Raw genomic sequence first — 12,118 nt, 5'->3', positions numbered from 1 at the left:
TACTTCTTCTTTTCCAATTTGGATTCCTTTTATTTCTTTTTCTTCCCTGATTGCTGTGGCTAAAACTTCCAAAACTATGTTGAATGATAGTGGTGAGAGTGGGCAACCTTGTCTTGTTCCTGATCTTAGTGGAAATGGCTTCAGTTTTTCACCATTGAGGATGATGTTGGCTGTGGGTTTGTCATATATGGCCTTTATTATGTTGAGGTAAGTTCCCTCTATGCCTACATTCTGGAGGGTTTTTATCATAAATGGGTGTTGAATTATGTCAAAAGCTTTTTCTGCATCTATTGAGATGATCATATGGTTTTTCTCCTTCAGTTTGTTAATATGGTGTATCACATTGATTGATTTGTGTATATTGAAGAATCCTTGCATTCCTGGGGTAAACCCCACTTGATCATGTTGTATGATCCTTTTAATGTGCTGCTGGATTCTGTTTGCTAGTATTTTGTTGAGGATTTTTGCATCTCTGTTCATCAGTGTTATTGGCCTGTAGTTTTCTTTCTTTGTGACATCTTTGTCTGGTTTTGTTATCAGGGTGATGGTGGCCTCCTAGCATGAGTTTGGGAGTATTCCTCCCTCAGCTATATTTTGGAAGAGTTTGAGAAGGATAGGTGTTAGCTGTTCTCTAAATGTTTGATAGAATTCGCCTGTGAAGCCATCTGTCTTTTCATTTTTGAAGAATATTTTCACTGGGTAGAGGATTCCAGGATTCCACTTCTTTCTGGCTTCCATCTTTTCTGATAAGAAATCTGCTTTCATTCTAATTGTTTTGCTTGTATAAGTAACATATCATTTTTCTCTGACTGCTTTCAATATTTTTTCTTTGTCATTAGTTTTCAGAAGCTTAATTATGATGTGTCTTGATACGAATTTCTTTGAGTTTATTTTGAATTTGTAGGTCTGTGTCTCTTACCAAATTCAGGAAGTTTTCAGCAATTATTTCTTCAAGCACCTTTTTTTTTAGCCTTCTTTATCTTTGCTTTGCAGGACTCTAATGACATAAATATTAGCTCTTTTGCTGTTACACCACAGGTTTCTGAAGCTCTGTTCTTTTTAAGTCTTTTTTCTCTCTGTCATTCAGATAGGGTGATTTATATTGTTTTGTCTTCCAGTTCAGTGATTATTTCCTCTGTGTTTCCATTCTGCTCTTGAGCCCTTCCACTGAGTTTCTTATTTCAGTTTATTGTATTTTTAGTTCTAAAATTTCTATTTGTTTCTTCTTGGATTTTTTTAAAATTAATTAAATTATTTGTTTTTATTTTTGGCTGTGTTGGGTCTTTGTTGCTGTGTGTGGGCTTTCTCTAGTTGCGACGAGCAGGGGCTACTCTTTGTTGCAGTGCACGGGCTTCTCATTGTCATGGCTTCTCTTGTTGTGGAGCATGGGCTCTAGGTGTGTGGGCTTCAGTAGTTGTGACACGCGGGCTCTAGAGCACAGGCTTAGTAGTTGTGGCACACGGGCTTAGTTGCTCCGCGGCATGTGGGATCTTCCCGGACCAGGGATCAAACCCGTGTCCCCTGCATTGGCAGGCGGATTCTTAACCACTGAGCCACCAGGGAAGCCCTCTTGCTTTGGATTTTTTATTTCTTTGGGGATTTCTATTTTTTCATTTGTTTCAAGCATGTTCATAGTTGCCCATTGAAGAATTTTTATGATGGCTGCATTGAAATATTTTTCAGGTAATTCTGATATTTCTGTCATTGTGGTGTTGTCATCTATTGTTTAATTTTGTATTCAATTAGAGGTCTTTCTGGTTCTTGATTTGATGATTTCTTTTCAGTTGAAATTTGGACATATATAAAACTCTGGCTTTTCTTTAAACCTTTTGTTTTATCTGATTTTCTCTGGTACCACTCCAGAAGGAAAATTGAGGATGCCAACTTGTTACTGCCAGATGAAAATAAAAGTTCAGTTTCACCACTCAGCCTCCACCAAAACCTAAGGTGGACACGACTTCTTGTTACTGCTGGGTGAAGGTCGGAATTTCAACTCCCTGTGTGGTGCCCCCTGACACCGTGGTGAGGGTAGTCTTGTTACCACTGGGTGACAGTGAAAGCACTGACTTTCATTAGGTCTCTTCTGACAATACTTAAGCGTGGAGGGGAGGAGTGCCTCATTACTGCTGGGTGGGGTTGAAGTCCAGGCTCTTTGCGTGGTCTCCACTGACACTGTTAATGGAGGTCTTATTACTGGTCAGTGGGGATGAAAGTTTGGCTCACCACTTAGACTTCTCAGGAAGGGGGATTGAGATATCTCATCACAGACTCACAGGGGGAAGTCTATGTTCTTCACTCAGCCTTTGGTACCATGGGTGGGGGTGGTGCCCCATTTTTTCTGTGGTGTTTGGCTGGAAATGGCAGTTATTATCTAAAAGTTTCCTGTTACTAGGCTGTCCCTTTCTTGGTCCTTTGGCTAGAGAGAGCAGGCTATTGTTGGGGTATTTTTGTCTGCACCTGTTGATATTGCCAGGTTGCCGGCTTCTTCAGCTGTAAGTCTGGGCTATATAAAGCAAAAAGAAATTTCAGGGAACTCAGCAGTGTGTCGTTTTCTGGATTTCAAGATCCCTAGCTAGTGTCTGTCTTTCCACCTTTTACAGTCTTCTTATGCTTGTTTTTGTAATGTCTGGGGTTTGTAGTTATATTTAATGGGAGGAATAGGAAAAGTACATCTACTTCATCTTCCTAGAAGCAGAAGTTCAATTGATTTTTGACAGAGGTGAAAAGGCAGTTCTGTATAGAAAGAATAGTCTTTTCAGCAAATGGTGTTAGAATAAAAGAATATCAAAAAAAGTGTTAAGTGAAAGAAATAAGTTGGAAAATATTATATATTATATGCCACAATCCATTTTTCAAATGAAATAAAAACTTGGGACTTACATGTAATTATGTTTGTATAAGTGAATGTTTGTATGTATTTGGTTATGTATAGAGAAAGCCTGGAAGAATACATACCAAATTGTGTATTTAAAAAGCAAGATAGAGAATAGTATGTATTCTCTCCTTCCAAGATACCAACGACATAAATATGAGATGTGGTTATTGTCCCATGACCCTAGGATTTCATGATCCTAATTTTGCTTGAAAAAGAAGATTTTTTAAATTATACATGATTGTATTGTTTCATTTCTTAAGGCCTGGAATAGTACCCACCAAACTGTTGACATGGATTTGCTTTAGGAATTAGAAATGAAATATTTGAATTTTTTACTTAATGTACTTAGTAGATTTGAAATCTGTATTAAAAGCATATAGTACTTTTATAATGTTTTTAATGAGTAAAAATAATCAAGGGGACATTGTTACAAAAAAAGTGCAGTATCCTAACCAGTGAAATTCACCAACCAACAACCAAACTCAAAAAATGTATACATACCATATTAGTATATAAACTGATGGTGACCTGATTCTTTCCCCTCAACACACAGGAATAAATGAAGAAGAGGAGAAGAAAAAAGCAAAAAGCAAAGAGAAAATCAAGTTGAAAAAAAAAAGGAAAAGGTATTTTTTTAACATTTTTTTTTAAAAGGCAAGACTGTGGATCTAGATGGATTATAAAATTTTATTTTTCATGTTATAGTCCAGTTAATTTAATATTATCTTAATGAGAGTTAGATGTTCAGTTGTTTCAGTAAAATAACAAAATCCTTCATGTCAGGAATCAAAAATAAAGTCAGCACTCAGCCACCTTAAATTTTCTTTTTTGGAGCAAATCAAGGTATAAATAAATAACAGCCCCATCCACTTCTTTTATGTATTCTATTTGTATTCTAGAATTTTTAAGTTTTAGAACATCAGTTAAGTTTTTAATTGGACATATGTCTAAATTCTTCACATATATATTTTGTCCTCATATGTATGAAGTTGGAGCTTAAATATTTGTATTCTCAAAATATTATTGCCATGGCTAATAAATTAATTTATTAATAGGATTTATGTACTCATTTGTCATGCTAAAAATACCTTCAGATCTTTCAGAATTCTCATCAGCCACCTATGAATTTTTACTATCAACTCTTTTAACAACAACTGGTTAAAGAAATTGATCAAAAGACTTAAGAGGCAACTTCTTCCTTGGTTCATGAGTGCACTTTCATTTACACTAGAATAAACATGTACATATAGACACTTTTTAGGGCATTTAGCAGGTAGTCATATCTAGCTTGGACCTTAGTTCTCTGACAGTAGGTTCTGCACATCAGGTGTTGTCACTTTGTAGTTTTTATAGAGCATGTAATATATACATTCTAACACCCTCAGCTACTTTATAAATTGGAAAAGTTAACTCACTTTCAGGTGTTGGGAGTTAATAATGTTTAAGAACTAACACAAGAAGGTAGAGCTCAGTGTATCGTGTAGTCTGATGAGCGTATTGTTTAATCATTTGCATTAGCACGGCATGTGGATCGCTTACAGGAGAAGTGAGATTTTCTGTTTTCTTCCAAATTTTCATGTACTGGTTTTAGAGTAATGTATTATTTACTCAAGCCTCTCTACCTTGGGCCTCACCCACCTCAGGCAGGGCCTGAAATTAAAAGAACTTTTCTAAGTACACTTAGCAAAGGTAACGCCCCCTGATGTGGTTGCTCTGCCAAAGTGTAACATTCTGCCTTAAAGAGAACCCAGGTCCAGAAAGCCAAATAAAAAAGCGCAGGCAGAGAAGCAGCGCTGGTTAGAATGTAGAGGTCAAGCAGGTCTTTAAACAGGAAAGCAGGCAAGAGTTGAGAAAAAGAGTTGAAGAGAGTGCAAGAGAATACATGAGAAAATAAGCTCAGGAGATGGCCAGAGTCTGAGAAGGTGGACAAGGAAGAGGAAGGAACACAATGTTACAGAAACGGGGGAGGCTGAGAGTCCCTGATCAACGAAGGCAGTCAAGGAATTCACACAGTGAGTCACTCTACAGACACAACCTTGTAGTCTCATGTGTTTACTTTGCCTTCTACTGTGTTTCTCTTAGGTTTTCTTAGTTTGGGTTTTAACTTCTAATGTTTAGATCACTCAGCTATCTCTGGGATGCCTTTTAGATTTTAAATTAACTCAGTTTCTGTTTTGTCACACATATTTGGGGTTTGGATATTGTTGCACATCTTTTTATACATCTCTTAAGAGAGATGGATTTTTTTGTTCATTTTTTGTTATTTTTCATTAGAGGAAAGAATTCTACAGTTTATTTTCCCAATTTAGTATTCGAGTAATATAAGAAAAATAAAGTATAATGATAAGTTATTCTCATTCATTTATATAGAGTATGCATTTAAAAGCATTCTTTCTGTAACTAGTGAAAATTATTTCAGAATGCAAGTGTTCATCTGTATCACTCTGCTTGTAAAAGAATCAAGTACTTTAACTTGAAAAATAAAATAAAACAAAAGTGCTTTTATTTTGCTAATTTTCAGCTTTCATTCATTTATACGGAGGTACAACTGTAGCCCTTTTTATATAATTGTATCCTTTGTGGCTCTTTTAAGAGAATATGTGAACAAGTTATTATATACACAAGTGAATTATGTATATAATGAGGGTTGGTAAATGCCATTTTCTTTGCCTTATAAGAAAGATTTTGAAGGGTACACAGGATGAAAAACTGAAAATCACAGAAAAATTATTTCATCCTTACTGAATTTAAAACTCATAACTAGAACTGAGCAGAATAGAGACATTTGTTTTGTTAGTTTTTCTGGCTAAGTGGCAAAAACTCTGAATACAGTATTTTAAGAGAATACAAATATATAAAGCACATTTTGTTTGAATTCCTTTATATTTATACTCCCACCTTGTTCCAAGAAGGATTTTAAGGCAGTTCAAATTCCATTTAAATGTACCCATCAACCATAAATACAATTATCAGTCAGCATGCATTATTACTCATAGGTCTTATTCATCCAGTTCCACTGAAGAGGACACTTCAAAACAAAAGAAACAAAAATATCAGAAGAAAGAAAAGAAAAAAGAGAAAAAGAGTAAGTCAAAAAAGGGGAAGCATCACAAAAAGGACAAAAAGAAGAGAAAAAAGGAAAAACATTCTTCTGCCCCTAATAGTTCTGAAATCTCCAAAAAGTAACTGAGACTTTGGCCTGAACCATTAAATTAAAAAATTTGGTTTTGAAAATTATTAGACTTTCCTTGAAATTTGCTATATAATTATGCTTTGCAATAAATCACAGCCTTTTCCATATAGACATTTTTTCATATATGGGGCCATTACTGTCTGGCAGTATTTTAATGTACTATGATTATAGAGTATTGAATCAGTCTTATTACTTGATAGCCATGCCCCAAGTATGGATATTTGTGCAACAAAACTCATCGTTTTTGGTATTCCTCTGTGTGTGTGTCTGGCTAGTGTTATTACTTCATAAGTTGATTGTAAATGGCTTTACTACAGTCAACACAGGCAATCTACGTAGCAGTTAATGAGTACTGCTGAATTAAGTGTCCACCTTCCAGTGTTAAAGTGAGGTAGGGTTTAATGCTTTGCGCTTGACACTGAAAAATTTCATAGCTTTATATCCTATGATAATGTATAAAGAGAGTGAATTCTTCACTGTTGTTTTTAAGTCTTGGCTTTTTTTGGATGTCACAGGAGATGACGCTGCTTTATTGGTCTTGAGCAGAACTTTTTAAATGAATGGCATCAGCAGGAAGATGATAATGAAAATATTTATAACAAAATTTCACTGTTTTCTGAGATGCAGAGTTCCTAGTACCTGCCTCCTTGGTTTTTGTAACAAAATATTTCTTCCTTGCTTAAAAAGACAAGTCTAGTTCAGCCTACTTGTAGGTCTCGTAGAGATGATGCTGTGTTGGGCAGGATGTTTAAGATAGACTCCTGGGTTGTTTTACAAATATGCCATATTGGCATGTCTTAAAGAGATACCTCAAACACAGAACTTTTTATTTAGGAGGATAACAGCTAAATCTTCATTAGAACTGATTTTTATTGTATTCGGTATGTAAATTTTATGACGCTTGTTTCTATGAGTAATGTGGAAATTTTTTATAAATGTGAACATATATATATATTTGTCTGAAATAATTTGTAGTTTTGAAGCAGGTTTCCACTGAATTTATGGTTTCATAAATGACTAGTTTGGGGTGTTTCTCTCTTTGACTTCAATCATAAACCTCAGGAGCAGTGACAAAAATTTAGGATTAAGAATTTTATTCTGTACTTTTTAAAATTTAAGAGTCAGGGAGTTACATCATGAAAGCCTTTATATAACAATGGAAATTTTATATGAGTCAGCATTTTCAAACACATAGTTGTAGATATAAATGTTTCTACATTTTTTTAATTTCACAGTGATCAATGTTACTTACTTTGCTGAATACTTGGATATCCCTTACGTCCAATAAGTTAAATACTTATTATTGTAGCAGCATCGAAAGTCAACTAGTTATCATGGTACAGCACCAAAGATTGTAAGTACCTCACTGTGGTGCAGTTATAAATTTTCAAATTGGTAGCCTACAGACAATGGCTGCAGGTGAATTCATTATGATGAAATCAGGTAAGTACACATAACCTCACAGGCTGGAAAGGTGTACTGATTCTTCCTTCACCCAGCACTCCTATCCGGCATGACCTCAGTAAGACTGGGAGAGCCTCATAACTCCTCTTAGCATATGCTTACCTTGTGCAGATTCTAGGGAAGCTACATCCACATCCCTTTTCTAACATTACAGCCATGGAAGTGCTCACACTTGTAGCTTTTCCATAACCTAACTTAGTCCTATGGCCTCCTTAAAAAGAAATCCTCTTGTTTAAATAGCTTAGTTATTTGGAGAGAAACACAGAGCTACTAGGTTTTTAAGGGTTTGTTTTGCCTTTGCTGTAGTTTATGTATTTTTGAAAACTATATTTTATGAAAATACAATCCTTTGGTTATCAGTATGAAAAAAATAAGTAAAAAAAAAAACTTTAAAAAATGATTAGAAAATGCTACATGCAAACATATGGTCTCGTCCTATTGAGTGTGTAACATGGTTAAAAATGATAATTGTAGTGACACAAGAGTTGATCCAGTTATTTGTAAGTTTTACTTCTGTTAATTGAAGAGATAATAAGTTGGCTCATCAGATTTGTTATCTGAATGGTGAGACAATCAGTGGCTCAGGAGAGTTATATAAAATTCAGGCCTCATTAGCTAATAGAGTTCGCAAATTAAAAGATTTTAATGTTCAGTAATTTTTTTCCCCAGAAAAAACTCTTGGAATTATTCTTGAGTAAATTTCCCATAGTCTGAGAATAGTTTATGAAAGATCTCATCTGAATAAACTTCATTTATTTTTACTAAAGTAATTTTCTTCTGAAGTGATCTTATTATTATTGGGATTAGATGCAAATCTCACTAATATATTGTAGGAGAAAATTAGTGACATTTCCTCTCAGGCAATATGTAGCATAAGGTAAACTGAACTGAGTAGTAAAAATCCAAAAGTCCTAGTTGTTGGCGCTTCCAATGCAGGGGGCAGGGGTTCAATCCCCGGTCGGGGAACTAAGATCCCGCATGCCGCACGGTGGCCAAAAAAACAAGTCCTAGTCGTTCTGGGTACCTGTGTGACCTTCAACAAAGTCATTTACCTTCTCTGGGCCTTGGTGTCTTTCATCTATAAAATATTGTACCAAATTATCTCTGAGATCCCTTCTAGTCCTTAATATATATGATTATCAATACTTCAAATAATATTATTTTAGAAATTATTTTCATTTAGAATATAAATTATTATATTCATTTATAAATTGTTACAGATAAGCAGGTAGCATTCTGTAAACGGTAAAAGTTGAATTTATTAATATAACTGTTAAACACATGTTACTTCTTTAAGCAGATCATTGGTATTTGGTTCATATCCTTACCACCCAGTGTATGTTATTTTCACTAGATGCAGACAGAATTTATGTTTAGATTTGTATCTGTAACCTGATTATCTGAATACTTTGAGACTATTGCTTTTGGGCTGATGGACCTACGCCCCATGCAGTTCCGTATTTCTTTTCTCCATATCTTCTGTTGGCTAAAACCTCTCAGAGGGATCCCCAGTTCTTCATACTTAATACATATCTGTTTACATCTTTGGTTCTCTGAGGCTAAAACATCAATGAATAAAACAACTGTGTGTGTCTGTATTTACGACTCATTCTGTCTAAAATTACATAGGCCTAGGTTACCTTCAATTAAACTAGATTGAAGAGTTATCAATAATAGTCTTGTTAAATGCCACTGAGTCCTTTCTTCAATAAACATTTACTGAGTGCCTAGCATGGCAAACACTTTGTTAAATACCAGGGATACAGAGATAAATAAGACACATTTGCTTCCCTGAAAGGAATTCACAGTTTAGTTGGTAGGAGAAACAGCAGAACTCATCATTAGGTATTAAGTGCAGTAATTGGGCTTATAGAAACACACAGGAGTACCTAACAAAGTCTGGAGAAGTTAGAAGAGGCTACTTAGAAAAAGTAATGCCTGCAGTGCATTTTGATTGAGGATGAGAGTGGGAGTTGACAGAATGAGTACTGTGAACAAAGCCCACAATAGAAAAAGCTGGGGTGTGTGTGTCAAGAATTACAAGCCCCGTGTGGGGCAGGAGTGGTAAGAATTGAGACCACCATTCTAAGTTCTTAGGTACAAGAGAAGGAGGTTTTATGTTCCATGTTTGGGAGCTTGGACTTTATCTGTAAACAAGAGACGCCATTAGAGAGTTTTAAGGAAAGAAATGACTTTTATTGAGGTTTGGTTTCATCCATTTCATAATCCAATCCCACAGTTTTTAAAGGATGAAATTAGTCTAATTAAAAGCCCGCATAGAAAATAATTTGTATCTTTGATATTCTATTATCTGATCTCTTATTCTAGGCCCACTTTTCTTTCTAAGTTCTGATTTCTAAAACTTGCAGTCTTCTAAAAATCTACTATATTCTTTATCAGACCCATCCCCAGAATTAAATGTATATGTACATAATTTGAAATTTGTTTTGCTTTTAATTTTATTTTAGGTTATTTTTGACTGGCAGAATATATTGTGTTGTTAGTATTTTCAGTTGATATAAATCATTTAAAATATATTTTTCAATGCAGACTGTCGTAATTTGGTAAGGCTTCTTTTAATATTTTTAATATTGATTTGACTATTTTAATATTTAAATCAATATTATGAATATTATGAAGTGCAACTGCTTCAAAGTCACAGTGACACACACCAGCTGGTCTACTAGATAGCCCTGTCGCTCTCCCCCAGGTTTCCTGGCTTGGCAGGGAGTGCTCCACAGATTCCAACTGATACTAAGTGCTGAGACTCAGTTTTCCTGGGCAGTTGGCATCCAAAAACAGTAGGGTTTGTTATGCCAGCTCAACGATCATTTCACTTGCGAAGCCCAGGATCTTCAGACCTCACTTGTCTCCTCCTAACTCCTCTAAAATTTTGCAAAGCGCCAGAGAATTGGGTTGCCTCTTGTAGAGCACAGCCCGTGATGCATGCAGCCATGCCCAGCCCGTTTGCCTGTCCCACAGGTTGGGAAGAGTCCGGGGAACCAGGAGCATTTTGCTGGCCCTGAGTCTCTAAGTTTCCTGCTTCTTGTCTGGCCTCTGCTGTTCCCCTTGAGCAACAAAAGTAGACTTACCAGTGCCTTAACTAACTTTGTCAACCTAGATTTTCACCTGAGGCAACATCTAATTAGTAATATAATTATTAATATCTGTGTATCAAGATAGCCAATTTTCTGGGATTTTTAAAAAAATCAAAGCTGGATAAAAGATCAAGAAGTACCCACACTTTATGTGCTTTCACAAAAATAGATGAAAATTCTTTGCTTTTATGACCACATAAAATGTCATTTTTGTAATGGAACTGTTTCAACTTTCAGACTTCACACACACTCTGAGCAATTTTAATATTTAAACATTGGCAAAACTGTGCTCTTTTTGAATGTGGAATCCAACACTGGCAGTAGGATGTTGCAGTAATGATCTGGAACTGTGCTGTCAGTGTAGCCACATGTGGCTATTGAAATTTAGATTAATTAAATGAAAATGTGTCTCTTCAGTTGCACTAGCCACACTTCAAGTGCTGAGTAGCCACATGTGGCTAGTGGCTACCATGCCAGTCAGTGCAGATATAGAAAGAACATTTCCATCATCACAGAAACCTCTACTGGACAGCGCTGGAATCCCCAGTTCTTAGTAGAAATTTTGACAGGCTAATGATCAAAAGTTTCTAACCCTGAGCTTTGCATGCCTGAGAGCCATAAGGCATTCCTTTCTTTTCCCCCAGCAGACCAGAGAAGCTGTATTTGGCACATTTTGAAAGGCTAGTCTTCCAACTCCAGAAACTTGGTACAACACGGTACAACACGGTAGATGTGTTCAGCAGAGCCAGCTTAAAACTCTTTTTTCCTATTGAATTCCATTATATGACCAGGTCTGTGTTCTTATAATAGAAATCACATTTATGAATAAAAATCTTTTAAAACAATTTTAATTTGCAGAAACTGTAGTTTTATTTCTAGATGTCTAAGTGATACCACTGCAGTAGCCTTAGGTGGGACCAGAGAACTAACCTGTTTGTTTTATAACTTTCATTCTAGAAATTCCTTAGGAACTTTATCAGTGAAGGATTTTTGTTATGGTTATCCCTTGCAGGAAATATTTATCATGCAGATTGTACATAGTGATACATTTTGTTATTGAATGTTAGTTTTTATAAAGGCAATAATACATTGTGTGCTCAGCAAATCCCCTAAAAAAGGCATGGGTTGATTTCTAAGAGACTTAAGAACATGCCAATTCTCGTTCATAAGGCCACCCCCCGAGATTTACCTATCTAGTACCATCTCTTATAAAAATAACTGCCTCGAAGTGTGAGAAACTTGTGAAATGCTGGTAATGTGACATAAACTTCTCATTGTTCTTCACTGACATAGGTGTGCTTATCTTGTTATTGATAAATTCTATAATTTCTCCTGAAGTATTAACATAATTTCATGTAATGTAGAAACATCTTAATTAGCAAATAAAAGTAAACTTATGCACATGGAAATCTATCAGAAACCTTAGTGGGTGTTTAATAAATTAATTGAATGATCAAAACTGCAGCTGTGTCTTGCTTTGTGCGTGGT

At 35.5% G+C, this 12,118-nt stretch overlaps 1 protein-coding gene across 2 annotated transcripts in view; it reads left to right on the top strand.

Annotated features, from left to right (window-relative positions):
* The window catches only part of SREK1IP1 (SREK1 interacting protein 1), a 59,559-nt gene extending 47,470 nt beyond the window's left edge, over window positions 1-12,089 (top strand). Inside the window, exons 4-6 of one of the 2 annotated variants that reach the window (XM_057540314.1) lie at window positions 3,429-3,501; window positions 5,872-5,960; window positions 6,584-12,089. In XM_057540314.1, the coding sequence (XP_057396297.1) occupies window positions 3,429-3,501; window positions 5,872-5,960; window positions 6,584-6,624 (203 nt within the window). In that variant the 3' untranslated portion in view covers window positions 6,625-12,089. Of the gene's footprint in view, window positions 1-3,428; window positions 3,502-5,871 lie in introns of both variants that reach the window. The other variant, XM_007176034.3, reaches the window with a different exon arrangement.
* Window positions 12,090-12,118: the final 29 nt, after the last annotated feature.

This window comes from Balaenoptera acutorostrata, chromosome 2 (assembly GCF_949987535.1).
Source record: "Balaenoptera acutorostrata chromosome 2, mBalAcu1.1, whole genome shotgun sequence".
In the NCBI taxonomy this organism is placed as follows: domain Eukaryota; kingdom Metazoa; phylum Chordata; class Mammalia; order Artiodactyla; family Balaenopteridae; genus Balaenoptera; species Balaenoptera acutorostrata.
Note: the sequence above shows the minus strand (reverse complement) of the source record. Positions and strands in the feature narration are given on the sequence as shown.